The 26552-nt window shown below is 37.7% G+C and overlaps 4 protein-coding genes across 4 annotated transcripts; all 4 read right to left on the minus strand.

The window, feature by feature from the left end:
* Positions 1 to 1132: 1132 nt before the first annotated feature.
* LOC105338049 (uncharacterized) lies at positions 1133 to 6861 on the minus strand. Its single transcript, XM_011443019.4, has 8 exons — positions 6673 to 6861; positions 6114 to 6248; positions 5768 to 6009; positions 3101 to 5655; positions 2801 to 2968; positions 2398 to 2663; positions 2096 to 2281; positions 1133 to 1906 (listed from the first exon to the last, which is right to left on the minus strand). The coding sequence occupies exons 1-8, from the start codon at positions 6706 to 6708 to the stop codon at positions 1751 to 1753; spliced, it is 3744 nt and encodes a 1247-aa protein (XP_011441321.3). The 5' UTR covers positions 6709 to 6861; the 3' UTR covers positions 1133 to 1750.
* A 625-nt stretch (positions 6862 to 7486) lies between these two features.
* LOC105338050 (uncharacterized) lies at positions 7487 to 14639 on the minus strand. The gene is made up of 8 exons (XM_034459062.2): positions 14583 to 14639; positions 14281 to 14418; positions 13639 to 13880; positions 10637 to 13323; positions 10369 to 10533; positions 9923 to 10203; positions 9629 to 9814; positions 7487 to 8375 (listed from the first exon to the last, which is right to left on the minus strand). The coding sequence occupies exons 1-8, from the start codon at positions 14637 to 14639 to the stop codon at positions 8253 to 8255; spliced, it is 3879 nt and encodes a 1292-aa protein (XP_034314953.2). The 3' UTR covers positions 7487 to 8252.
* Positions 14640 to 17641: 3002 nt separating this feature from the next.
* LOC105338051 (uncharacterized) lies at positions 17642 to 22880 on the minus strand. The gene is made up of 7 exons (XM_011443021.4): positions 22722 to 22880; positions 22200 to 22334; positions 21478 to 21710; positions 19097 to 21168; positions 18716 to 18996; positions 18431 to 18616; positions 17642 to 18244 (listed from the first exon to the last, which is right to left on the minus strand). The coding sequence occupies exons 1-7, from the start codon at positions 22770 to 22772 to the stop codon at positions 18014 to 18016; spliced, it is 3189 nt and encodes a 1062-aa protein (XP_011441323.3). The 5' UTR covers positions 22773 to 22880; the 3' UTR covers positions 17642 to 18013.
* Positions 22881 to 24254: 1374 nt separating this feature from the next.
* Positions 24255 to 24710, minus strand: LOC105338059 (substance-K receptor). Its single transcript, XM_011443032.4, has one exon. It carries the CDS (start codon positions 24708 to 24710, stop codon positions 24255 to 24257), a length of 456 nt encoding a protein of 151 aa, XP_011441334.3.
* Positions 24711 to 26552: the final 1842 nt, after the last annotated feature.

Consider the following 26552-nt stretch of genomic DNA (forward strand, 5'->3'; position numbering starts at 1 on the left):
CATGTTTGCTAACTTTTATTGGGTTTCGGGATACTATTAATATTATATTTTCTTTTAAAATATTTGACTATTGATGCAAAACAAAATAGGATACATCTGACATTTGTTATAAAAGAAAAGAGGTTTTTTTTTTACAATCAGATTCTACGTTAGTTTTCGACAAATACAAAATGGATATTTTGACGATGTTAACAGCCCGTTATACTTTTTCTGTTTCAGGTTATATATCGTTTAAAACAGTTGTGTAAACCTTTTATTTAGGTCGGATCATAATTCAATCATTAAACCCCGAAATTTAATCCTCAAAATAATTACCACATTTAACTAGGTTACTTTATAAATGTATGAAATAATTTCAAAGGGGACCAGTCCAAGATTTATACATATTATAAACATATAGATCAAACAATCAGTGAATTCCTGTGAACATACCATGGCCATGATAAAGACGACTGGATAGTTATGGCCATTTTTGGACTATTTTAACCTCCTTCAGAAAGAGTCTGAGCTATTTATAAAGATATAGAAAAACACTTAATTTTAAAGCTCAATAATTATGAATTTTACTTCACTTTGTTTATGGCTAAATATATCTAACATTTAAATGGACATCTGGTGGTTATTCAAAAGTTGACCATCCACATTTATTGCCTTGTGCTCTTACATGCAAGTATGTTGTATTAACATATATTTATATCAACCGAATACGTCTCTCTATTTTTTTATTGAAACGTATAGCACTATAGAAACAGACAGGACTGAAATCTACACGCCCCGTTTATCGATTGGTCAAAACCTACAACTACCTAAGGAAAATCACGGACTGCATCATAATCATGATGATGTCAGACAGATTCCCATAGTACCGATTTGGCTGTTTCTTTTATCTAACGTACTGATGTACATAAACTGAAAATTAGTGAATTTTACGTACGTTTTACAATCAATTTATTAATTTGTTAGAAGAAAAATGTAAATATAAACAATAAAATGTTTTCTTTTCTTCATGCGGGTTATGAAGGTAGCGGCTATTGCAGAAAAAAAAATCATATCCCGCTAACGCGGGTTATATGTACATATTTTCTGCAAATATAAACACAAATGCCATCATACCCTTAACACAAAAAATGTTCTGTCCTTCTGCCATTTTAATTTAAGCAAGAAAAATATGCATTATGACTACATATTTCTATTGCTAAAATCAGAATTTACCCTAAAATTAAGAATTAAACATGGACATATAAAATCTGCCCTAGTCAACATCAGCAGTTGGATATCGTTTAACTCTTCTGTTTAACTTCTTTGCCCTTTGTATGTTAGGATTTTCAATTTATTATATTATGATAAATGAAAAAAAAATTAAGTCGTGCGCATTTTACTTTTGCATAAAAATTATGACAATAACATAATAACAGAAATTAATTACAATAGTTTGTCAACGAAAATAATTTTTGATATCAGATATAAATAAAATACTGTATTGTCATGTAAGTATAATATCACAGTAGGAGAGATACGTCATTATTAGGTCTTTTGATGGATAATTCATCACGTCTTTCATACTTCCTTTCCATAAATTAAATAAAAATGTAGTTCTGCCAGATGATAATGATCCTTATGCTGACTAAGTGCTGGGAGGGGGTAATAGTGACTCTACATTCCTCAACGAGTTTGTCTTGGTGCGTTCAGTGGTCTACCTTCCTTCAGACTGCTGCCTGTAAGTCTCGGTGCGTTTAATGAGCGGGTTTTTCTACAGTTTGAGGATTACGGTTCCGTCCCTGCGGCTGATATACTCTGGGAGGAGTGTGGGGCGCGGGGGTACACGTTTTACGGAGTGGGTGGATTTTCCGGAAACAGCCCTGGTCGGAGGACGGCTTTTTTGGATGTCATGCAGCATGGCCTTCACCTAAGATAAAAGATTTTGAACAATTATTTACATTCAGCATACATGTATGTCACAAATCACAAACCCCAACACGTGTTACTCAGTGAATTTACATCCACTGTTGTAAATATGACACACCCTAAAGAAATAATGATTGATTACTTAATTAAGTGTCAATTTGCGACAAAAATGTAACTTAACCATACTTACCCACATGTAGAAGGCGGCGGCGCCTTTGCTGACGTCAAGGATCTGCCACATACTGAAATCCTTCAGTAGTCTGCTCACAAAGTCAACGCGGTCTCGAGGCACACTCTGAATGTTAAAGCGCGTGATTCTGCGCATTATGTACAAGTGTCCTGTACGAAACAGAAGGCCCTGACATGCACTGAAGTCCTGCAAGCACACATCATAATATAATATAAATTTGTCATATAGTATCATATAATATAAAACACGAATGATACCAGCATTATCTTCAATCAAAATGTTTAGGCTTAGATCAGATTTACCTTGCAGTCTTCCGGCTGGTCTCCTAGCAGGACAAGCGTCGCCATGATGCACTCGTGCACCCCTTCCGGTGGGTTAGCGTACTGCTTGATTTCCGTCAGTGCGATCTGGTTGATTTCCAGGGTGACTCGAGTTACCTTCTCCTTCCGTGTCATTTTGTCGATGATCTTATGCACCACCACCACTCTGACGTCATCAGGCGTCTTGGTGACATGGATTGTTTCATCCATCAGAACCGGGGTCTCCATCTTGCATTCCTGCACTAGTCCTGCAAAAGATAAAAACGTATCGAAATCCTGCATTTCATATCAATCTAAAAGAAAATAATAGCACATAATGCAACCCAAATAAAAAATCATTGTATATTTTTGGCTCATACTTGTTCTAAAATCTAAAAGACCATACTTTGTTGATCTTTAATCTTCTTCATGACATCCTTAACGGCCTTCGGGAAAATGGTGTCTCTTTTCGTTTTGGACGTTGATTGGTATAGTTCCAGATATTTCAATATAAGATCAAGGTCTTTAACTTTTAAGGCCTTTCTCAATTTTGCCTTCATCTCTCGATTTGTAGCTGTTAAAAAACAAAAAGACTGCTGTAAGAAACTGCTATAAGACACAAGCAGCGTAATCAATATGCATGTAATCACCATAGTAATTTTTTTTTACTTCACTATGACCGGTTAATAAGGATAAATATTTATACCATCAGTAAATCGTCCCTGTAGGATTTCGTCCAGGAGATCGGTGCTTTTGATTGACCTGTTATCGGGGACCACCGTCCCGTAATCCACCTTATCTGACAACTGGTTCTTCTTTGTGGATGTTTTCGGTTTGTTTTCTGCCTCTCTAGTCGGTATCTCCTCATCACTGTCGACAAACACGTTCCCACCGAAGCCAAATCCATCAAACAGTTTAGAGTCGGACATGGACTCATCTTGGCTGGGGTTGGAGGTAGGGACCCGGATGACTGTGTATCGTCCCACTACTTTAACGCGCGGTCCAGTCTCCTTACTCATGACATCCACTTGATATCTGCCGTATCCTTGGATTCGAACCTCGATCCCGTCTTTAGTTTTAATCACGGCTGCCTTGTCACCGGGTTTGTCATTGGCATCTGTTTTAGTCATTGATGTAAAAACAGATTTAATTGGATGTTCGATATTGATTTTAACAATGTTTTTTGTTGTTTGAAATGTTCGGACATCTAAATCATCTTTCTTCTTTTTCTTCACACCATCATCTTTTTTATCAGCTTCTACAATGGACACGCCTTTTCTGTTTTTTGAAAGTGTTTTGTCATCACCCTTTTTCAGAACACCTTTTCGAGGGGAACTCTTTCCGTCACTTTTCGAATCTTTACTCCCCTGTAAAGAGGAATTTTTAGATTTTTCATTATTGTTATTGTGGGTCGTCTGTTGTTTTGTCCCGTTTACTGTTTTATCTAAACTTCCGGTTGTTTTGATACTTCCCCGAGATGGTTGTCGCCCATAGCCCGTGGAAGCCGGCGGTTTATTGGTACTGGATCCATCGTTCGTTGAAAATTGATCACTGATTGGGAATACGTCTACATCAGTGCCAGCCTGTTGTCTATTCTTTGCCATGTCGCCTGTCTCAGAGGATATCCTCTCTGTGGAAATAGTTTTTGTATCAGTCCTAGCCTTGGCTACTTGGGATTCACTGTCAAGGACAGTGTTCGATCTCTCAAAGCCAGACTTCATGTCTTTTACGCCTTTCCTGGCTTTACCCTTTTTTGCCAGTTTTTCCAGTTCCTCTTTACTCAGCGATCCTGTGGACTGAATCAGAAAACTGTAAATCTCCTCCACTTTTTTGTTTTTCTCCTTCTCGTTCCATCCAAAAAGATTCAAAGAATAAAGTCCAGCTACTGGCAATTTGAGACTGAATTTCCAGTTGCCCTTCTCATTTGTATCTTTGACACTCATGACCTTCTTAGCAATTGGGTTTGATGTAGATAATTCGCTAAACAAGGCGGCATCTTTACTAGCCGTCAAATTTAAGTCAAGTTTTCCATCCCAAGCCATCAAAACACCATTGCTTTCATCCACAGCTTCTACATCCAACTGAAACGCTCCTAATTTAGAGCCGATTTGACTTCCCAGAACAAACGGATAAGGATCGTTAGTGGCGTCCCCAGTGAACTCGATCAGATACGTCATAACCGTGGAGTCAGGGATCTTTCCACGCAATGCGTCAACATCGGCAAATATTTTAAGAGTATAGTCACCTTGCTCCGGAAGTCGCACGTACACGAAGTATTCCTGTCGGACTGTGTCCAAACGACCCAGCGCGTGTCTGCTCATTGTAGCAGCATCAAACTTGGTGGAGCCCAAGCAGTGGCTAATTTCTCGGGCTTTGGACGCTGGAAACCGAATTTCAACGATACCAGTTTCTGTTTGTATAACGCTTGACTTTGGACTTATGGGAACGATCCCGAGTTCTTCAGCGAGAGGATGTGGCCCCCACCCATGTTCTGGGACTTCGGGAAATCCTTTAAAGTCTTTGACTGGCACTCCACAGTGGATTAAATATGATAACATGAGATTAAATGGACTGTCTTTAGAATTATCAGTTCCGTATACGTCCAGCCTGAATCGACCAATGAAAGGAAAGCTTACACCAAATTGTAACGTGGTTTTTGATTTGCTCATCATCACGTATTTGTCAAGGTCACTGGTATCAGTATTTTCCTCTACGTCTAACTCTGTAACTGAGTACTTGAAATCAAGATTTGATGACTTGTCTCTCGGTAAATCAAAGCTAATCTTACAGGGTCTTCCATCCGGCCGCAGGATACAGTTGTCGGTGTCGGAAAATCCTTTACTGATGCTGAGACCAAGATGGTGGTAGTGTTCCCGGAAGTACGGTTGCTCCTGGAATCGTTCCTCTGTGATAGGATTGGCCAAGAGTTGCCATTGCTCCTCGTCCGGAAAATGAGTAAATATGAACTTTTCTGGGTCACACAGGTAAAAGAACTCGTTGACCGGGCGGGGTTCTCCCTCCGTGTCCCCCATCTCGGTCGACAGAGTTATCTGCCCGTTTTCATCCACGGTGATTTGGTCCCGGTACTGGGCGTAGGGGATGGAGGTGTGGGCCCAGAACGGGTCGATCAGGCGCCACTCCCCGTTCACGTATACCGCGTTCCATTTTGACGCTAGTACTTCTTTCCTGATCTGATCACCCACCTCATAGAAGCCGTGCTTAGAAACGCCATTGATCACGACACACGGAATGTTAGCAGACCTTGTAAAAATAAAAACTCTCATTTACTCTAAATTCTACATTAAGATTTGTGAGAATATTTTATAATTAAACAAGTTATGAAATGCTAATTTATCAATCATTTTCTACTCACACACATAAGACATAGAGTAGATTGGCATGATCACCGAAGTCCGATTGTATTTTTATTAGGTACTCTAAAGGGCTATTTTCTGGAGGAAGAATTTGGGATATGATGCTCTCTTCGTCAAATGACGTCATCCATCTAAATATAGCACGGATTCGAAACAGGTCGTCAATGACTTTAAAGCTTTTGGATACCACCAGGTGATCCGCGATGTCCCAGAAATTCTCTAATAGAAGCTCTGGTGGTGCCTACAAAACGTATTAAGTGGTTTGTAACGTATTATTGCATTATCATAGAGAATATTGATAGTATGTAGACAAACGGTAGGTTGAGCGTCAGTGCTGAGTTTTACCTTGAGAGCCGTTTGATCTATAGAAGCAAAGTCCACTCGCTTGAGGAGTTCCTCCTTGGTTATTTTTGGAGGGACCACGGGGATATCCGCTCCCTCCCCGAACGTCCCTGAGGCCTGGTCAAGTACGTCATCAGCCTGATAAAACAACATAAACATCAGCAATGTAAACAATGAACAAAAGCATTCATCCTTGTATCGAATGCTTATAACTAGCAACTTGGAGCGTGTGAATTTTATCTATCTATTTATTCATATATATATATTAATTTTCATTTATTTATTTATTTGTTCATTTATGTCTTGGAAGTCATGGATCATGTTTTCAGCCGCTGTTTCAAATATTAAGAAAACGTTTTGAATATTGTAAAAAAAAAAAGAAAGAAAGAATATCAATCTGATCTTCAGTGTCTTTCAAATTTCAAAACACCGTTTAAAGGAATTTCAGTACATGAGACATATTTTATTATACTTAGGACATGGCAATGACTTTTAATATGCTATACGTATTCACAATCTTCGAATAATTTAAAGAAAAAGGCTAAAACTGTTGTTTACGTACCGCGAACACCCTGGGTCCCTGAGCCTGGTTCCCCATAGTCTCACTTCAATATAAACAGACTCTTAGGTGTTCCTCTCAGCATCTATCCCACAATGCAGTGCTATCCGCGGGTTTCCAAGACTGCCGGAGACAATTCTGACGTGACCTATGGGTCCGCTTTATCCCTCTTAATCGTCCTACAGTTAGTTATTGTCCCTATACTGGACAGCAGAGGGGAGCGAAATGTTTTTGTTGAAGATTACTTTTTTACTTATCCCTCTACATACTTGGAGCTAACGTCCGACACAATGATAAGACGAAGGGCTGAATTTAAATAGCTCTCAATTCAAATTAAATTTGTGTTTTTATTTCTACTTTGCGCTTAGCCTTATTATTTGCAAGTGGATGTTTGCTTAAATATTTATGAAGTTAAAGCAGAGAAATAAGAAAAATGTGTCAAGAGAATATTGTACTATATTTACACCCATTAAGTGTTGTTCTCCACTATTTCTTAAGAATTAAAAAGTGACATGAGTGCATGAATTCTACACAATCTAGTTTTAACCAGTTTGAAATATACACTTTCAATTGCATTGTTTTACTATTTAAATGTCAATTTTGTTTCAAATACCTATCATGGGTTATTATAACATCATTCATTAACAATTCTTTCTTTGTTATTGAATACAATCTGTGAATGTAACATAAATGTATTTTTTTAATTATGTTTATTGTTTCATATCTGAATAATAATGGATATAGAAATGGTGTAAGTTCAAGTTCATTTATTTCACTTGAATCATAAATTATGTTGCACGAGGTACAGAGAAAATAATTACAAAAGGATATAAAATGTAAGGTGCTGTGGTAAAGCAATGTACTATTTGTAAAGTAAAGCAGGATTAAAAAATACAAAATGTACATTCCTAAGTGTTAAGGTAGGAGAACCGACCAGCTAAAAAAAATTGCTTATTAGTTTACATATATTTTGTATATATACATGTATGGTACATGTATTACTGATATAATTTATAGTTAATATTTTGATGTAGGTGAAATGAGACTATCTCAGTATGTCTTATAGTCATATTGTAAATTTACAAAGGGTCTCCAAATAAGCACATTTTTGTACAAATCAGAAAAACCAATAGTAGGTACAAAACAACATAAGTGAAAATCATATAATTTTTTAATAAAATTAATGCAAAATATCGATACAATTGTAACTGTACTTCATACAAGCGACTTATTATTCTGTAATAGCAATGATTATTTTTTTTCTGTGGAGATGATATACAGTATATCATTTACGACGAAGAATTAAAGATGGGCAGGCTTAAACTGTTTGATTAATTTTGTTCAATACAGTTTGGTTAAGCTACATGAGTACACTTGATCACAATTTCTCAAACAAATTAAGATATTCATCTTTATCATCGATTGAGGTTTCCTGGGTACATTAAATCGTAATACGGTTCGAATACGTTATAATACCCCCCCCCCCCCCCCCTCGCCCGCAAAAACAATTAATCCTCGCACCCCACCCCGGAAAAATCCAGATCCGCGCTTTCATGACGTCATCTCTCAGTGTAAGTATTCTTCTAGCGTTTGCCGCTGGGAGGCGCCATACTGGAGGATCTAGGCCCGATGTTCCGCGCGGACGTTTTCCCGCTCTTCCGCAGTGAGTTTCTGTAAGACTCCGCTTGTTGAACCATATTGTTAGCCTAAAATATTTCAAAAGACTTGTGTGTCATACTTGTAACCACTGTTTGAAAGAAAGATAACTCTGAATATTTAAATGACATTGTGGTAAAAAAGCCCATTGAAGATTAATAAAACGTTCATCTTTGCATGAACTCAAAGATCATTGCTTATACATGTGTAATTGTCTAACGCATTTTTATGTACATAATACTACAGTACGTTACGTTTTTGCGAATGAAATTATTTCACGAATGTCCTGGGTACATTATTTCACGACTGTGAATTTAAAATATAACAATGTCATATTAGAGATGAAATATGACACGTCATAGTTCATTTAAACAATAACGCGGGTTATGTAAAAATAATTTCTGCAATGATCGCTACCTTCATAACCCGCATGACTCATCAAAAAAAGCATTTTATTGTTTATATTAACATCTGTCTTTTAGCTAATTAATAAATTATTTATGAAACGTAATTAAAATTCACTAAATTACTGTTTATGTACATACACGTTAGCTAAAAGAAACAGCGAAATCGTCTCCTGAGAGACTCTGAGCCTGACATCATCATGATTATTTCGTGCAGTCAGTGATATTTCGTAGGTCGCTGTAGGTTTTTATCAATCGATAAACGGGGCGTGTCAATTTCAGACCTGACAATTTCTTCTCAGTTTCAGCGCTGACCAATTGATAAACGGGGCGTGTAGATTTCAGTCTGGCTGTTTCATAATAAGCTATGAATTAACTATACGTTTTCGTAAGAAATAGAGGGAATAATATTTGGTAGATGTAAATATAACCTAAAAGAAACAGCCAGGATGACAGGACAGATATCGACACGCCCTGTTTATCGATTGGTCTAAACTTACAGCGACCTACGAAATATCACGGACTGCACGAAATAATCATGATGGTGTCACACTCAAAGTCTCATAGGAGACGATTTGGCTTTTTTTTAGCTAACGTACATACGTACATTAAGTGTATTTTAGTGGATTTTACTTACTTTTCATAATCAGAATGTCAATTAGAGAGATGTTAATATAAACAATAAAATGCTTTCTTTGATGATTCATTCGGGTTATGAAGGTAGCGATCATTGCAGTCAGAAACTTTTTTAGACAAATTTGGACAACCTGCAAACGCGGGTTATGTTTTTTTTCTGCAATGTCGCTACGTTCATATCCCAAATGAACCACCAAAGAAAGCATTTTATTGTTTAAATAAAACAACAAGAATGAAAATCATAACAATGTATCACCACTTACCCAAGTAAAAAATGCTGCCGCTCCCTTGCTGACATCACGAATTTGCAGATACCTAAAAGGACTCAAGATTTTCTGCGCAGCTGCAACAATGGTAGGATTGGTGTCTTTGGGATCAAATGCCGCAACACGTCGTAGAATGTTCTGTTTTCCAGTTTTAAACAACAAAGCATGACATTTTTTCCAATCCTGTTTAAACATAAATAATCAAAATTATTTGAACGTGCTCGTCAATACAATATCGACAGTTAATTATTCTAGAGAACTGAATTGGATATTGGGTAATGAATCGGTCACCTTGACAACTGTAGCCCCCTCCCCCAGGAGTAGGAAGGTTGCTCCCAGGGTCTGGTGTACCCCGTTGGGAGGCTGGGTGTACTTCTTCATCTCTGTGACGGCGTTCTGGTTCATGTCGATGACCGTGGTCTCTATCTTCTTCATCCGGATGTACCTCTCCAGCAGACGGTTAGCCAGCAGGATCTGTACCGTCAGCGCCATGTTGTAGTTATACTTGTGGGCACGGTTGATCGCCTCCCGTAGGATATCCGGGTCTTTTGATAACGTGGCATTTATCAAATCTGGATAGTTTATCAGTAAGGGTTTTATGAATTGTCATAAAAAACTAATATTTTCATTAAAAAAAAATCACGCAATACTCTTTATATATGATAAGAGAAGCTCTTAAAAAACATACACGTAAAATAGAGCCAGATATATCTAGCCTCATTAATGTTTAAGCTTACTGTCTTTGGCTTTCAGCTGGTTAATGATCCGCCGAGCTTCCTTTAGTAGTTCATCACTCTTTGGAGGCTGTGTTGCTTTGTATTCTCCAAATATGCGCACCAGTTCCTTCAATTTTCTGTTTCGTATCGCTCTGTTTAACTTACGGACAATCGTACGTCGACGTGCTGTAATCAATTGAAAATATGGTTACATGTATGACTGTTTTGAAGAATCCGAATTTACATCATTTATTTGTTTCTATAGGCATAATATAAAATCATAACTGACCAGCACGGTATTTATCTTTGGTATCTTTGTCCATGTTCTTTTCGTCAATGTCGGGCTTAACTTCGGCCTCAGATTCCATGGTAAGGCGCTCGTCTTCATCATCGCTGTAATCGTCGTCGTTATCATTGTCCACCTGGTCCTCGGCGATGACATGCGCTGCCACTTTCCCGAACGCGGACACGCTTACGCTGTCGTTCCGCGTGGAGTCCTCTCTGTCGCTTTCCTGGACCGTGAAGATGCTCTCTGAGTCTACGTCCCCGAGGCTTCTCCCGTCTGAGGAACTAAAGACATCGTCACTTTCCTTCTCTTGGTTGTCGTCTGATTTGGTTGAAATTGAGTCCCTATTCTGCGTGCCTTCTTTAACAACTACACTGGTAACAGTACCTGCGGCAATTTGGTTTTCAGCTGGAATGCTATCGGCTGAATGACGACCTTCATTTTCCTCTTGTGTACTTTTTGGGCGATCATTGCGATTTTCGTCAGTGCTGACATTCTTATATTTTGAACTTTCTTCTTTAAGCTTAGTTGTGGTATGGATAAAAACTACAGTATTAATTTCTGACTCTTCTCGTTTTTCATTGTCGTTTGTATTTATTTTGTCCTCTTCAGCATCACTGCTTGATTCTTTATCATCTTTCTGAGTATGAGAAGGTGTCTCAACTTCACTATCACCTCTCTTCCTGATTTCACTTTGGCGATCACTTTCTTCGTCGTCTCCTAACACTTTGCTTTGATCTACATCATCGTTTTGTTGCTGCTCTTCATCATTCTCGTCTATCGCTTCCTCTGCTTGTTGCTGCTCCTCAATATTCTCCTCTATCTCTTCCTCTATTTCTGCTTGAGGTTTCAGAGATTCTATCAAGGCGTCGATATCATCAGTATAGGAGTCGATAGAAGGCCGGCGGCAGATAGCAAACCTCGCTACAGTGTCCAACACGTTTGATTTATCCTGAGCCCACACATCCATCACGTACTCACCATCCTCTTTTAAGGTGATGTCGAACGTGTCGGAGTTGACCGCCACGGAGGGTCGCGTACCGTTTTCTCCGTCTCTGCCGTCGCGGCGACTTATACGTGTGAAGACTTTTTCTGTCACGTCTACACGCGGGATTGGGATTGTGATGGTTTCCTCTGATGTCCTAATAGTTGCTGTAATAATGTCGTCCTCCTCCTTTGTATCCTCTGCAAACTTCACGCGCTTAACATCACTGACAATGGAAGTTATCATGTAACTTTGAATCTCATAGACATTGTTACTGTCCTCGTCTATGGCCGCTAGGACATTCATAGAGTAGTCGCCCGGAACGGGAAGTGTTAAGTCAAATACCCAATGGTTGTCCACATGGGTGCTCTCTATCTTACCTCTTGCTTGGGCGTCTTTGTTACTTGAAGACAAGTCACACATTAGGACCAATCCCTCGGAGTGTGTTTCAAACTCAACTCGTGCTTTCCCGCCCCAAGCTTTGACCATTCCGTTTTGATAACTTATGACGTCAATACCAAACTTTTCTGCGTAGGGCTTTGTTCCTACGTTGCCACCAGCAACATTAGGGAAAGGTTCGTTTATCTTTTCGCCTCCATCGAAATAGAGGAGTAAGTTTATGATGTCCTTTGGAATATAATTCTCTATTTTGTTTCCCCCGTCGTCGGCGAATATTTTCAATGCATATTCTCCTTCTTTTGGTAATCGAACTTTCACTATATACTTCTCTTTATCTCTTCGCGACAAAATGTACTTGCTTAATAATGCTTCATTGATTAGCACATTTTTCAAAGAACTAGACAGAAAAGGAATATCTTGTACCTCGAATATAAATTCAATTTCTCCGGTTTTCGTGGTGATTCGTCCACAAAGGTTTTCTTTATTTCTTAAACGTATCCCAGCATCCTCTGCGTGAGGTGTTACACCCCACCCTAGGTCGGGGCAATCAGGAAAAGGCAGAATAGAGTCGCTTTTCCCATCGCACTGAATCAAGTAGGTACAAAGAAGTTTGTAGGATTTGGAATGTTGCACATCAACCGAAAAAATATCAAACTGGAACATTCCAGTGACCGGTAGTCTGATTATGAATTTGACTTGTTCCTCTGTGTGCTCAAAGAAAACAAAGCGTTCGAGAAGTAAATCTACAGGCTTTTCCTCGCCATTTATCACTTCCATTTTCATCTGACTAAGGTTGTAGGCGAACTTGTAGAATCTTCCTTCTGACATTGGTAACGTAAACACAATATTGACCGGATCCCCATCTGTGTAGAGAATACAGTTTTTACAGTTATTTCCAATCTCCATGTCCAGTATGTGGAGCTGTTCTCTAACATAAGCCCTCTCTTGAAATTCCTTCTCTGTAATCGTAGACTTCACCAGCTGCCATGCAGGCTCGTCCGGAAGATGGGTCCACAACAACTGTTCCGGATCGACCAGGAAATAGAAGTCATTGAATGGCACGGGGCCCTCGCCGTCCTCCATCACTCGCTTTAGACGGTTCTTCTTTGTGAGTTCCACTCTGTCTATTGAGTTCCTCTCATCAACACACACGGATGCCCAGAAACAGTCCACAATTCTCCACTCTCCTTCCACATACACGGCGTTCCACTGAGAGGCCATACTCGTTCTATCCACTTCTCCACCAAGCTCGTACATGGCGCTCTTCGTCATCCCGTTGATGATAACACATGGTATGTCCGCTAGTCTATAACAGAAAGGGGAAAATTAATTATCTAACATTCGTTTGATTAATGCATAACAACACTAATAAAATACCAAACGCGTTCTGTAAATTATTAATTAATGTTACATCAAATAAAGTTAACTGTTTCGTGTTTAGGTATAAAAATCACATGTGCTTGTTTCATATAGCTAGTACGCTCAATCAGCAAATACAATAACATTCTTAATGTTTGTAGTAAATTAATTAAAATGGACATGGGCATCTTAATTTGCTAAATAGTTCTGTATTAACTTAGCAGAATGGGAGAGAAATATGGAAGAGGAATACTCAACGCACGAGCACATGGTGTAGAAGAGGTGGGCGTGGTCGCCGATCTCGCACTGAATCTTCAGGAAGTATTCCAGCGGGGATCCGTCGGGCGGTAGTACGTCGGTGTCGATGTTCATTATGTCATACGACACTATCCAGCGGAAGATGGCGCGAACTTTGAACAGATCATTGACGACCTGTCCGTCCGGCGTCACAATCATGTACTCCACTACATCCCAGAAATCCTCCACCAGAAGGTCGGCGGGAACCTAGGGTGTGTACAGACACAGATAATCTACATGTAGGTATCATAAGCAGTGGAGATCACATACACAGGTAATGAAGGTATCATAAGCAGTGTGGACCAAACACACAGGTAATGTAGGTATCATAAGCAGTGGTGACCACATACACAGGTAATATAGGTATCATAAGCAGCGTGGACCACACACAGATGATGTAGGTATCATAAGCAGTGTTAACCACTGTGACAGACACAGATAATATAGAAATAATAAGCTGTGTTCCAGCAATAGACATGCAATGCATATTTTTGCAAGCAGTAAACAGACAATATATACAGGTTTGTAAGATTTAAAACATTATTGTTTATGGTTCAAATATTTGTTAATTTTTTAACAACTAGCGGCATTTCTCTCAATAACCCACCTGCAGCGCAATATCATCGATAAACTTTAGGTCGACGTCCTTAAGGAGTTCTTTTTTTGAAGTAAGAGGCGGATGTGGACTGGGCTTCCCTTTCTTACCCACAGTTCCACGGTGGATTGGCGCGGCTTTCTTTGAATTCTGTGTTTAAAATAATTAGATTTATTTTAGCAAATTTCAAAAGTGTTTATAATTGTTACAGAAATAGCAAAATATCAAATAGTCCATGTGTTGTTAACGTAAAACAATATATATCCAGCTACTCATGAACAAAATGTAAATGAACCCTTAACAGTAATTCTTACCTTATCCTGACTTGCTGATGTGTCAACAGATGGCGCTTTAGATGCCCCTGACCCCATTATTGTCCCTCGTCATCACACAGCAACACAGAAGCGGTTCTTGACTGACAATTCCAGTGTTTTCTGTTTCTCTGTTATGTGTGTAAAACTTGACCGTTTGACCTACATTTAACATTTTCATAATCCCTTATTATTCGATTACTGGGTCGCGAATCAAAAGGATTAGAATTATTAAATAGGTGTCGATTTCAGAGTGTAATCCGCAATGATTTAGCTGCCCTCGTCTAGTCAGTATGTAAAGGTATGTAAGGCAAAACTGTCCCCTTTGTCAGATATTGGATTGTTAACCAGGGTATGTTTATTGTGTTTTGATGTCATAAATATGTCAATCCACATTAATTTAAAGTTTTCTTAATGGCTTCGCACCATTGGTTATTAAAATTCCTCAATACATTAAAAAGTTTTGCTGAAAATTTTGAATTCTGGAAATTAATTTACCCCAGGGGGGAATCATTTTAACTTTAACATTAACTGTTAAGAGGTATCTTCCAAGTTCCCCATATACCATAAAGTTGAGGTGTTGAGGATCTCAAGTTCAATAATCAAAAGAGTTGCTTTTACAAAATATAACATCTAGGTATTTAAAGTTCTTAACATTTTCTTATTGGGAACCTTAAAAAGTAAAACAGTTGGTTTGATTACCTCTACCAAATATTACAACTTTAGTTTTTTTACTAATAACCCTAAGACACTCTTTACAATATCTTTCCAATATCTTTACAATATCTAGAAAAAAAAGCATTGAGTAAGTGTTGAAAATCTTCTGGATTGTTTGACAATAAGGTGGTATCATCTGCATCTGCATACAATAAGACAAAAAGATATAAACAAAGATTAAGATTTTTCCTTATGTTCTCAGACAGGCGTGGCAAACCTCTGACATTGTTTATATACAGATACTCCTTAAAGGGGCATGGTCACGATTCTGGTCAAAGATTAATTTTCTGATTTTAATATTTACAATGCTTCAGAAAGGCATTTTTGTAATAGGCAACCGAAATTTGAGTGTCGTTTGTTAAGTTATAAGCGAGTTACAGAGCTTGAAATTCTTCGCTATGTAAACAAAGCGTTTGTTTATATTTTGAACGTTGGAGTAAAAAGTTCAGTTTTAAACCTAAAACGAATGTGTTGAACGTTAAGAACTGTTTATCTATGCTTAAAATAAATAAAAAGAAAAATAAGCTAAAAATATTTTTACTGGTGTATTGAACTTAGTATGTGAACAAAAACAGGGCACGAGCCTTGTTTATATGACAAAGAATTGTGAGCCGTGTATCTTGCTTATAACTCTACGAATGACTCTCAAGTTTTATTTGGACATTAAAAATTCATTTCTAAAGCATTGTAAATAATAAAAACATAAAAATAAAATTTGACCAAAATCGTGACCATGCCCCTTCACGATCATTCAAATATAAATTTTCCCCTTGTCTTACTCCTACTGTACATTCGAAAAATTCAGAACTTAATCCATTGACCAAAACTTTAGACGTAATACCTTTGTACATATAAGTGATAACTTTAAAACATTTTCAATCAATATTCTTCGATATTACCTTGTGCCAATATGCCGAACAGAGTCAAATGCTTTCTCACAATCTATAAAAGCACAATATAATTTCATCTTATGCAATTTGAAGAGTTCGATAAGAGAATACAATAAAAAATATGATCTATAGTACTATGTCCTCTACGAAAACCTGATTGGTTCTCTAAAAGGAGTTGGACATTATCAGCATATTTGTTTAACCTTTCATTAATGATAGCAGTGAATAATTTTCTAAAACAACTCAGAAGAGTAATTGTTCTTTAATTTTGGGGTTCTGTACTATCCCCTTTATTCTTATAAACAGGTATAATGTTACCACTAACCCATTGTGGGTATCACACCAGATTCAAATATTTAAATATTTCTTCACGAGTTATTGATTGATTATAATGAGAAGAAGTAGAATGAAAACTAACTACTAAACTGTGATATCTGGTCAGGAAAATTCTTGATGTGTCCATGCAGGTGCCTTGCTCGTTGTCTTAATTTTACTTAAATGAAAGACATATGATAAAAAAAAAATCATATTGTACACTTTACATATACTAGTTTCTATCATATTGTACACTTTACATATACTAGTTTCTTGATAGTGCATGTTCTGTATAGTCCTTTTGCGACGTGTTATTGGCCTTGCTTATCCCATATTGATAATTCTGTAATCGAGTGTCATTTCTAGTATATAAAAAAGTTCAGAATAAAATCTTGGAATTCGCCAACAATAAATTTAATAAAAACTCAAGCAGGTACGCGCGTTACTTTACTCCGTTGAAATTAATATGAAATAAAAAAAACCATAATTAAATCAGGAGACGAAGTTTTAAATTAGTATATTTGTTGTTTACTGTTCCATTATGAGATTTTTACATGCATTGCCTTTTAAACCAAAATTTTAATTTTTCTAAAAGAGGCCGATTAGAGAGGACTCACATTTTCTCTTTTTAAATTACAAAATTTGAGAAGAATGTTTGACTGTTCATCCATATATATAAGTTTTATCTGAGGTGTAGAGAACTCTACTAAAGAAGAATTAAAGTATATAAAGCTAGGTCCACAAGGAGTACATCATTAATGGGGTACTTGGATGAACAGAGTACATGTAAAGACGACCAGGCACATGTAGTCCTGACAGCTAGGGAGTATTAAAGCAATCGTGTTGCCATCGCTTTCACAGGTCAATGATCACTTCAACTATATCAAAGCCTAAGCATGGTGCTGCTATTGTTTGGCATGTTTAGACTTTGCATATTAAAAGTGGGACTTCATACAGACTATTTAATTAGTAATGGTATGATACATGTAAGTCGACATCATGTTGTGTCTTTGTCATTTTTTAAGGATTAAATTTTTCTTCGTTGTGTTTACAAACTCTAAATAGCGGGAAAATTGTCAAAAGATTTAATTTGTATTAATCAACGAACAATTATTAAAAAAAATATTTGAATTTGCTGAATTGCGACCGTTTAATTACTTGCTTACTTTGATGAATAACGTTTATTTAAAGACAAGCATAAAAGCATAGGATAATATTTTTTGTATCATAAGTACTGATACAATATATACAAGATAACCATTTGAACTGGTTTATCATCTTCCAAAATGTGCAGATGCTAGCCTGTGACATATATTCACGAGAACAAATTACTTTTATATACCATTCAAAAATAATTTACATGACATACATGTATGTGCAGGAATACAAAATATTTTCATCCTATCTTTATATACATGTACATGTATATTGTAAATGTCTTTATATCTTTGTCTTTTATATCTTCGCGCATTCAGTTCGCAATTGATTTTAGTGCTATTTGGATTTGTTTGGTCAAGAGTTGCGGGACTTGACGGTGTAAGTTCTGTTGATGGTATCCTGGGTGTTGTATCTAGGGAGTTTGTCCGGTAGCTGGGGTAAATGTGACCTACTGGTCCGGGCCGACGCCGGACCCCGTGAGATTGTTTGTTCTACATTTCGGACATCTTCGGTCACTTTCATCCACTCGTCCATTGGACGACTAGCGCCCCCTGTCTGTTCTACTTCGTGTATCATTCCCGACGCCTTGGTAAAAAAGTAAAAAACCAATAAAAAACTTAAATATAAAACCGAAAAAACAGTAACACTAGAAAAATGCACTTGTATCGTCTCTTCGTTCACTATTCAGGGCATTGTTGCGCCCGATTTTCTTTTTAAAACATTCAATTAATGCATCTATAAAAGATCTTTAAAATTTGCAGACTGAATTACCCAGTTGTAAAAAGCTGCCGCGCCATTGCTAACATCCCGAATTTCCTCCAGCGTGAAAGGAGAAATGATTCTCTTGGCCTCTAGAGCCACATCCAGGAAGCAATACTTAGGGTCAAACATGGAAACCTTCCGCATAATAGACTCTTTTCCTGATCTTGAGAGAATCGTCTGACATGTCTTCCAATCCTAAATTTCAGATTCATGATAAAGTCAATGCTACTTGTATGATGAAAAAGTGCATCCAATCATCGACAAAAGAGAATACATGAGATTGTGTACAAATACCTTAACGTCCTTTCTAGGATATTCTAACAGAACCAAGACGGCCATGATTGATTGACGAACGCCCTCTGGCGGATGTGTGTAGGTTCTCAGCTCGGCTGCAGTTGATTGGTCCATGACGAGGATATTGTGACGTAACTTTTCTATCCTGGCAAGTTTGTCACGCAGGCGCTCAGCTGTCACGATCTGAAGGTTAAGAATTCCGTCATAATTTGCCTCTTTAGCCTCACGAATGGCACGTTTCAGTTTTTCAAGATGGCGAGTTCGGGAAGCGGCTGCAAGTTCTAAGAATAGAAAATTAAAACATAGCAAATGATGTCGTACAGTAGTGTAGAGCAAATTAAAGAAAATAAAGATATTGTTTATCATTAAAAGAGTCCTTACGGTCTTTAGCGTTGAGAAGGTGCAACAGTTTCCTGGCGGATGTCAGCGTCGGGTCATTCTCGGCCGGCTTTGTTTCTTCGTAAGCAATGACAAGCTGCTCTAATGCATCTCGATCCCCCAGTTCCATGGCGCGGCGTTTCAACATCAAAATGTGACGTCGTTTTCTCACCATGTCTAAAGTAGCTCCAGTTTTCTTTCTGTCCATTGTTTCCGATTTTGTTTCTGATTTGTCTTCATCCTCCTCTACCTCTTCCTTGATTCGGTCCATTATCACCATTGGGTCGTCTTGCATGAGCTCTGTTGTTGTTTTACGGTTGAGTTGGTAACGGGCTATACAATTTAAGAGTCCGAACTCGTCCTTGTCGTAAAGGTTCATCATGTACTCGCCGTAATCGTTGAGCTCCGCCAGGAACAGCTTGTCGCTGTCGTGATCGATGATCTCAATCTGAGAACTGTCCGGGGGATCGTTTGCGTGGAGACGCTGAAGACAGCAGACGACATCCAGGTAACCACGTGGTATGGGAACCAAAGCCTCGTTATCGGCTGTTTGAATGGTCTCTGTTAAAACTCTGGTCGGTTTAAACTCTTCCTTGGTGTCTCTATAAGCGTGTCCGTCTGAGAAAACGAGATATGAATGGACATTGTACACTCGACTGCGTTTTGGATTTTCCCGCGCAAAAACGTTTATGGAGTATTCTCCCTTGACAGGTAAGTCTATGTCAAACGCCCATCTATCTTCGATGGTCTGACGGTAGGACTTCAGGTACTTCATCGCCTCGGGGTCTGTCGTATGAATCTCAACCATTAGTTCTACATAACTCATTGCTGCAAATTCCAGACGAATTCGACCATCTTTCGTTTTAAACCGACCCTTTTGGATTCTTGCATTGACTCCAATGTTTTCAGCTATGGCCTTTTTCCCAAGCATGCCATCGGGGACGTTGGGGAAAGGTTTATTCTGAATATCATCATTTGAGCAGCTAATGAGGTAGTTTAATATATTATCCGCATCACCTGGGAGTCCTTCTTCATTAGCGTATATCTTCAGAGCATACTCCCCACCTTGTGGAAGTCTGATGTGGATGAAATGTTCTCCATTTTCCTCCCGTACAAGAATATATTTACTGAGTGTGGCTTCATCTAAAGTGATACTCTTTAGAAGCTGATGTATCTCCATTTTTTTGTTGGTTCCTAGTTTAATGTCAATTTTGCCGTCTTCAGTCACAATTACGGCACTATTATGGCTTATTGGCACTACCCCCGAATCCTTCGTCTCCTGAACTGGCCCCCAACCAATGGCCGGCTGGTCAGGCAAGGGGAGGCAATCCTTCTTTGGGACCGTGCAGTGAATCATATGAGAACATATCAGATCGAATGATTCGTGTATCTTTTCATCCTTTCCATAAACATCTAATTTAAATTTACCTGACAATGGGAATCTCATTGACAGCCTCAACAGACCGTTTGTTTGTTCAAGCAGAACAAACCGATCCAATCTTAGATGATGTCGGAACTCTTCGTCCGATTTATTTCTGTACATTGCGTACCGGAACTGTAGGTCTTCCGTCTTTTCCTCTGGAAACCCAAACCGTAACTCGAGTTCCCCTTCTTCCGGTATAATAATCTCTTTGAACTGGAACTCGTCAAACAAGTTGATGTTCATGGAGTAAAAGCGTTCCCGGAGATAGACGTGCTCCTCAAACTCCGTGACCGAGATCGTGCTCTCCAGACACTGCCACTCATCCTCGTCAGGGTAGTGGGTCCAGATGAACTTTTGAGGGTCCGTCAGGAAATAGAACTCATTGACCTCGTTTTCGACATGCTGGTAGGCACCATCATCATCTTCATCTTCATCAACGTAGTTTCCGTCAGCGTCCACTAATTTCCACTCCTTGGACTTCTTTCCAACGACGCATGCTGACGCCCAGAATGCGTCAATAAAGCGCCACTCTCCCTTTAGAAAGACGGCGTTCCACTGAGCTCCCATGTTCTCCCGGTTCACTTTGCCTCCGACTTCATAGGCGGCGCTTTTAGTCATTCCATTAATAATAACACAAGGGACGCCTAGCATGCTGTAATAAACGAATATAAAGGAAATGGGAAACTTTATGACATAGATATTGATGTTAATTTTTAAAATTCAAAAGTAAACTGCCATATATTTACAATGCCAAAGCGTAAGTGCATTTACATGTTATTCAAATCTAAAACTTGCAGCAGGTTACTGGATATGAAATCATCCTGAAAATCGGCTGACCCATAAACTTAAAAGTACAGTTTAGTTTTTAAATAGTCGATATCACATGTTATGAATGTAAAAATAAAGACGATTCGTCAATTAATATTACTTCATAGTTTTACCACCAACAAACGATGCTCACTTGCAGAGACCCCATATTAGGTGCGCGTATCCACCCTGGCTGGTCTGCATTTTGATGAAAAACTCGAGGGGGGAATTTGGGGGTGGCTCATCAGCGGCCTTCAAGTTATAGATATCTTGATGCACGACCCACAGAAAAATGGCGCGAGTCAGTGCCATATCGTTCCAGTAGTCACGGAATTTAAAAAAGTTGATGACGTCATCAAAGGTTCCAACCAGCAGCTTGGATGGTGCCTGTGTGATAAAAACGGCATAAATAGTAAAATATCGTGATTGATTATTTTTTTATATGAATTGAATTAAAAGGTAGCATATAATGAAATTTTAATTAAAATTCCTTGATAGGCTTCCATATCAAGGAACATGAAAGTAACATATAACAAAATTATTGCAGGGTTCCTGAACCAGTCAACCAAGTGAATCAATTTGAACCAAGTTTAAAACTCTAATGAGCGGTCCAAATTAAAGGGCTGAATGACCATTAAAATTTTTAAACTATATTGATCTTTGGAGCACATCTCTGTATAATAATACATGTACAGGAAATCATCAAATTTCTTTGCTAAAATTTATGAGTTTTTAAGTACTAAATAATAGAAAACTGTTGATATTTTTTAAAATCATATTTGAAATTTATAATAGGATTTGTTGATCACCAAGCTTCCTCAAGTCTTAATCACTGTTAAACCGATGTTAAGAATCTGATGAAACAATAGAGGTTACCTGTAGAATGTAACTATCGATGTCCTTGTACATCGGCATCTTGAAGAACTCGTCTTTGGTCGTGATGAGGCTGCTGGGTCGGGGCAAGTCCTGCTTCTGCTCGGGGATCTCCCCATTGAGCGTCGGGATGTGTTGCTTTAAAAACAAAACACATAAAAGGATACAATGTACATATAAAACCCAACCAGTGCTCTATATTGTGACGTACTTTCTTTGAACTTTGCCATCCATAAACTTATTACTTTGTATATTCTCTTTTCACCATTCTGTTGTCTAACAGGTTTAACCGTCACTGAAGTTCGCCACAACTAGGACAAACATTTTTCCCTTTTTCAGAGTTTTTTGAAAAGTACATTTGGTCAAATACTTAAGAATTTGAAAATTTAAAATCTGTGATTGCATTTTGATTATAATATTTCATTCATACTGATGGATTAAAAACAACAAAAAGATTGAGAGGCTCGGGGTTATTTGACGGACAAAGAGCGTGTTATATAGCCCTGTATGATGGCTGGCGGTTACCTTGTCAAACTCGCTGATGGCGTGCAGATTCTTACTCTGGTTTATCCCCATTCTGTCAGGATAGTGAACAGAAAAATATCACAGAAAATTTCACTCAATATCCGCCATTTTTGTTCGGTCTGCGTGTATTGGTATCTAATGAAATCGGATTAGTGGGATTATGACCGGATCAAAACGAACTGATTTACATGTTGTTAGAGCCCCGAAATAAAGGCTTGCCTGCTTGTTTAACTATGTTTTAATCCTCGGTTATTGAGAAAAATACAGCATGTTTACTTCCTTAACGCTATGTTTGGATCTATTTGCATTGCTTGTGGCTTAGACATTTTGTAAAGCATATTATTTGGACGCGTTAAATTATTGTTACTTTCCCTTCAATGACGGCAAATTAACAATTAACGGTGTCATTACAACACATGTATATCTATACATTATTTCTTTACCGGAAAAAAGCGCACCGAAAAAAGTGATGGATATTAGAATGAACTAAAGCAGGATTCTTTCCTTAAAAAAATCATTTAAATTCTAATGTAATTTCAAAACATGTTTGCGGTATCAATTATTGATATTGTTTTTAATGATAATCATTGTTTATTGCTTGATCAAACATTAACCTTTTCAAGTAGTTGTTTATGAAATCAACTGGATTTTTTAATACATTTTATTCAAAACATAGCAATTGAATCTAGAATTCTTATTTCACACTAAAGAAAAATAACAAATGATTGTTGCATGTTTTACTGAACAAGACAGAAACCCTTAAACTGAGGTCACTTTTGTATCATTTGCTTCGTATTATGTTTTCCTTTACTTAGAATAATTATCTAAAGATACCACAAGTCGTCCTCCAAAACTGTACTGTGGATAAAAACTTTTATTGTTTAAGTCGTTGAAATTCAGTAATAGAAGAAGAGAAAATAAAGTTCTTGTGTTAACATGATTAGTCGTAGTTCATACGGTCGACGTCACCGTCACTTGTCGTCTGCGCAAAATGGCTGATCGTCTGCAGGAAAGAATCTGCTTAAGTTCCACCGAAAACAGGTCGTCCATGAACGCATAAACGATTGGATTGGCAATGTTATTGACAACAAAAAACATGTCGACAAATCGGAGTCCAAGCAGCATTCCAGAAGACTGCGTGTCCCAGAACCGGTCGGAGGTAGTTTCAAACAAAAACAAGATCGTCTTTGGCACAAATCAAACGAAAAAGATGGCGGTTATCAACATAAACATCAGCGTCACTTTATAAACTTTTAATCGGTGTTCTTTTAATTTACTGCTACTTGCTGTTGTGTTTTTAGTTGATTTTGTGTAGCGGAAATAAATCTGTTTACCCACTTTCACATAGAGAACTAGTAACAGACAAACAATTACTGCACCCATCGACGTCAAGATGGCGCTGTAAATAAGAGAAAATGTCTTCCAGTCGGCAGAAGTTAGTCTACGACAGGCATTTCCTGTGATGTTTACTTTCTCTATTTCAACCAAATCTAACCCGTAAGTAAAATAAGACGGAACAGAGACGATGAGAGATCAAAGGAAAGTCAGGAAAACTAAGAGACGTTTCCAAGGAAGCGACATCTGGCGGCCGAGAGGTTTACAGATCTTCAGGTAGCGCTGGACGGCAATCACCGGTAACAGTAATACAGACATGACAGTTGTCAGATACCCAAGGAACCAGCTGTATTTACACAACGTCTTGTCATTGTAATTCACAGGGAATAGATTGAAGGACAAGTTAAATCCAGCGGAGAAACTGACGGAGAAGGCGTCCACCAGTGCTAGGTATGGGACAAAATATCGACCCTCGCCCTCCCCGCCCAGTCGGACAGTGTACACAAACACGACAATAGCGTTACCAAGGACTCCAATGAAGATACAGAGCGCCAAGAAGACGGTGTTTGGGAGGAGGACCCTAGAGATCTCCTTGCTTATCTCTGCGAGGCGTACCTCCGCTGAAAGATTACCGGAAGTGTCCACGATGTCCATCTAGCGCCTCATGTCTGGCTATCAATCTGCCTGAGGAACAAGAAAGAACACTACAGAAGTAGTGGCTTTTATTGATGCCGGCAAGCATCGATTGTATTAACCGAATGACTTTCATTTCATAATTGTTTTTATTTTATTCAGGTATATCACAGAATACCATCATATACACATATGATGGTATATAACAGAGAGAAAAAGAGACATTATCTCAGCACTATGCAACTTCATAAGGAGTTTTTATTAATGTGGTAATTAATGCATTACTGATACTTTCAATATCAAACTATTTTAATTTTTTCCTTATTGTTAAGTTAGACCTTAAAATTTTATCAGGATTAATGATTATTTTTTCCTGATAACCCTAGTTTTTACGGCATTGAACAAACCATGATGGTTATATTTTTGTGTAATAAAGCCCATCAGTCAATGTATATTTACATTCTGTTCTTAATTAAAATTGATAGAGCATGATGTAATATATGTTCAAATGGGATTTTCTTTTTTTCCTTGCTCTTATTACACGAGTTATTGTTTCTGTTAATAGTATTTAACAAATAGTCATATTTGTGTTCCTTTATTTTTAACATTTCATGATTTAATTAATATAACTAGACCGTTCATTCATTCATTCATTCATTCATTCATACAAGCCTCGACAATATTTAAATCAATTCAACTCGTTGGATAAAGTAAATATTAAATCACACAACTATAGATGTTCTATTTATCTCATATAGTTTGATTTATATTATGAAGCTTTTAAGACAGTCCCTTATGTGACTCGAATTGAAGTTATCAAAGAGCAAACGATAATGCAACGTTGTGTTATGCGGTTATTGTGACCTTGCGCAACACAATTTAGTACGTCATTTCAGAGATAAATCTAACCGTTTTTATGTAAAGTTTCTTTGAAATAAATCTTGAAATAAATTTTTTAGCTATAGATACTTTTTCTTAGAGCTTAGTCAATTGATTAGATAGAAATACTGATCGGAAGCTTGAATAAATAAGTTTGTTGACATACACAAAGTTGCGAATGCTCGTTTGTGCGAGGAACAGTTATTGTTTTTTATTAAAGCTTACTGGTGGTGAAAAAAGTGTTGTGAGTTTCGGTAATTTCGGTAAGCTCTGGTATAGAATCACAAATAAAGCGTTCTGTTTTCATCGCGTCGTCAGGATGAACTCATTGATAGCTAACATTATTTGCAGTTTTATAAACTACACAGTTATGTGTTTTATTTCATATTTATAATTTAAATCTTCGACAAAATTCATTTTATATCAATTTTTGCTTGTAGAAATAGTAGATGTTAAATATACTTGAAAATTTTCAAAATCACTCAAGCGTGAAGCGAGGGGCTGTGTCAAAAACAGTTCGGACCGGAAGTATCTGATAAAACATCACCCGTTTGATAAAGCTAAGGTTTATTACACGGGTAGTATAAATCACACGTATGAGATAAAAAAAAAATATATACCCGGTTTAAAAGTCATTGTGGACACGGCATATGTGAGAATTTAATCTTCGAAACAATGATCCTTTACAGGAATGAAGTAAAATAACACATTTCTTTTTTTAAAGGATTTTTTGTTAATGTTTTCTTTAGAATAAAAAAAAAAGATGCATAAAACAACCTTTGAAATCGCATCACGCGAGACGTTTGGTATTTGTTCATTTGTCCCTGGTTGTAAATAAACGCATATAAAGTACATGTATCCTAGCTGCAAGTCTGTAGCTCCCTGAGCCTGAAAAATTCGGATGGACGACCGGGGAGCTATAGTGCCACCCATTGAAAATATTGTATATTTATTGCGCACAAAAACTTGCGCTAATTTTGGACT

The sequence above is a fragment of the Magallana gigas genome, chromosome 7 (assembly GCF_963853765.1).
Source record: "Magallana gigas chromosome 7, xbMagGiga1.1, whole genome shotgun sequence".
In the NCBI taxonomy this organism is placed as follows: Eukaryota; Metazoa; Mollusca; class Bivalvia; order Ostreida; family Ostreidae; genus Magallana; species Magallana gigas.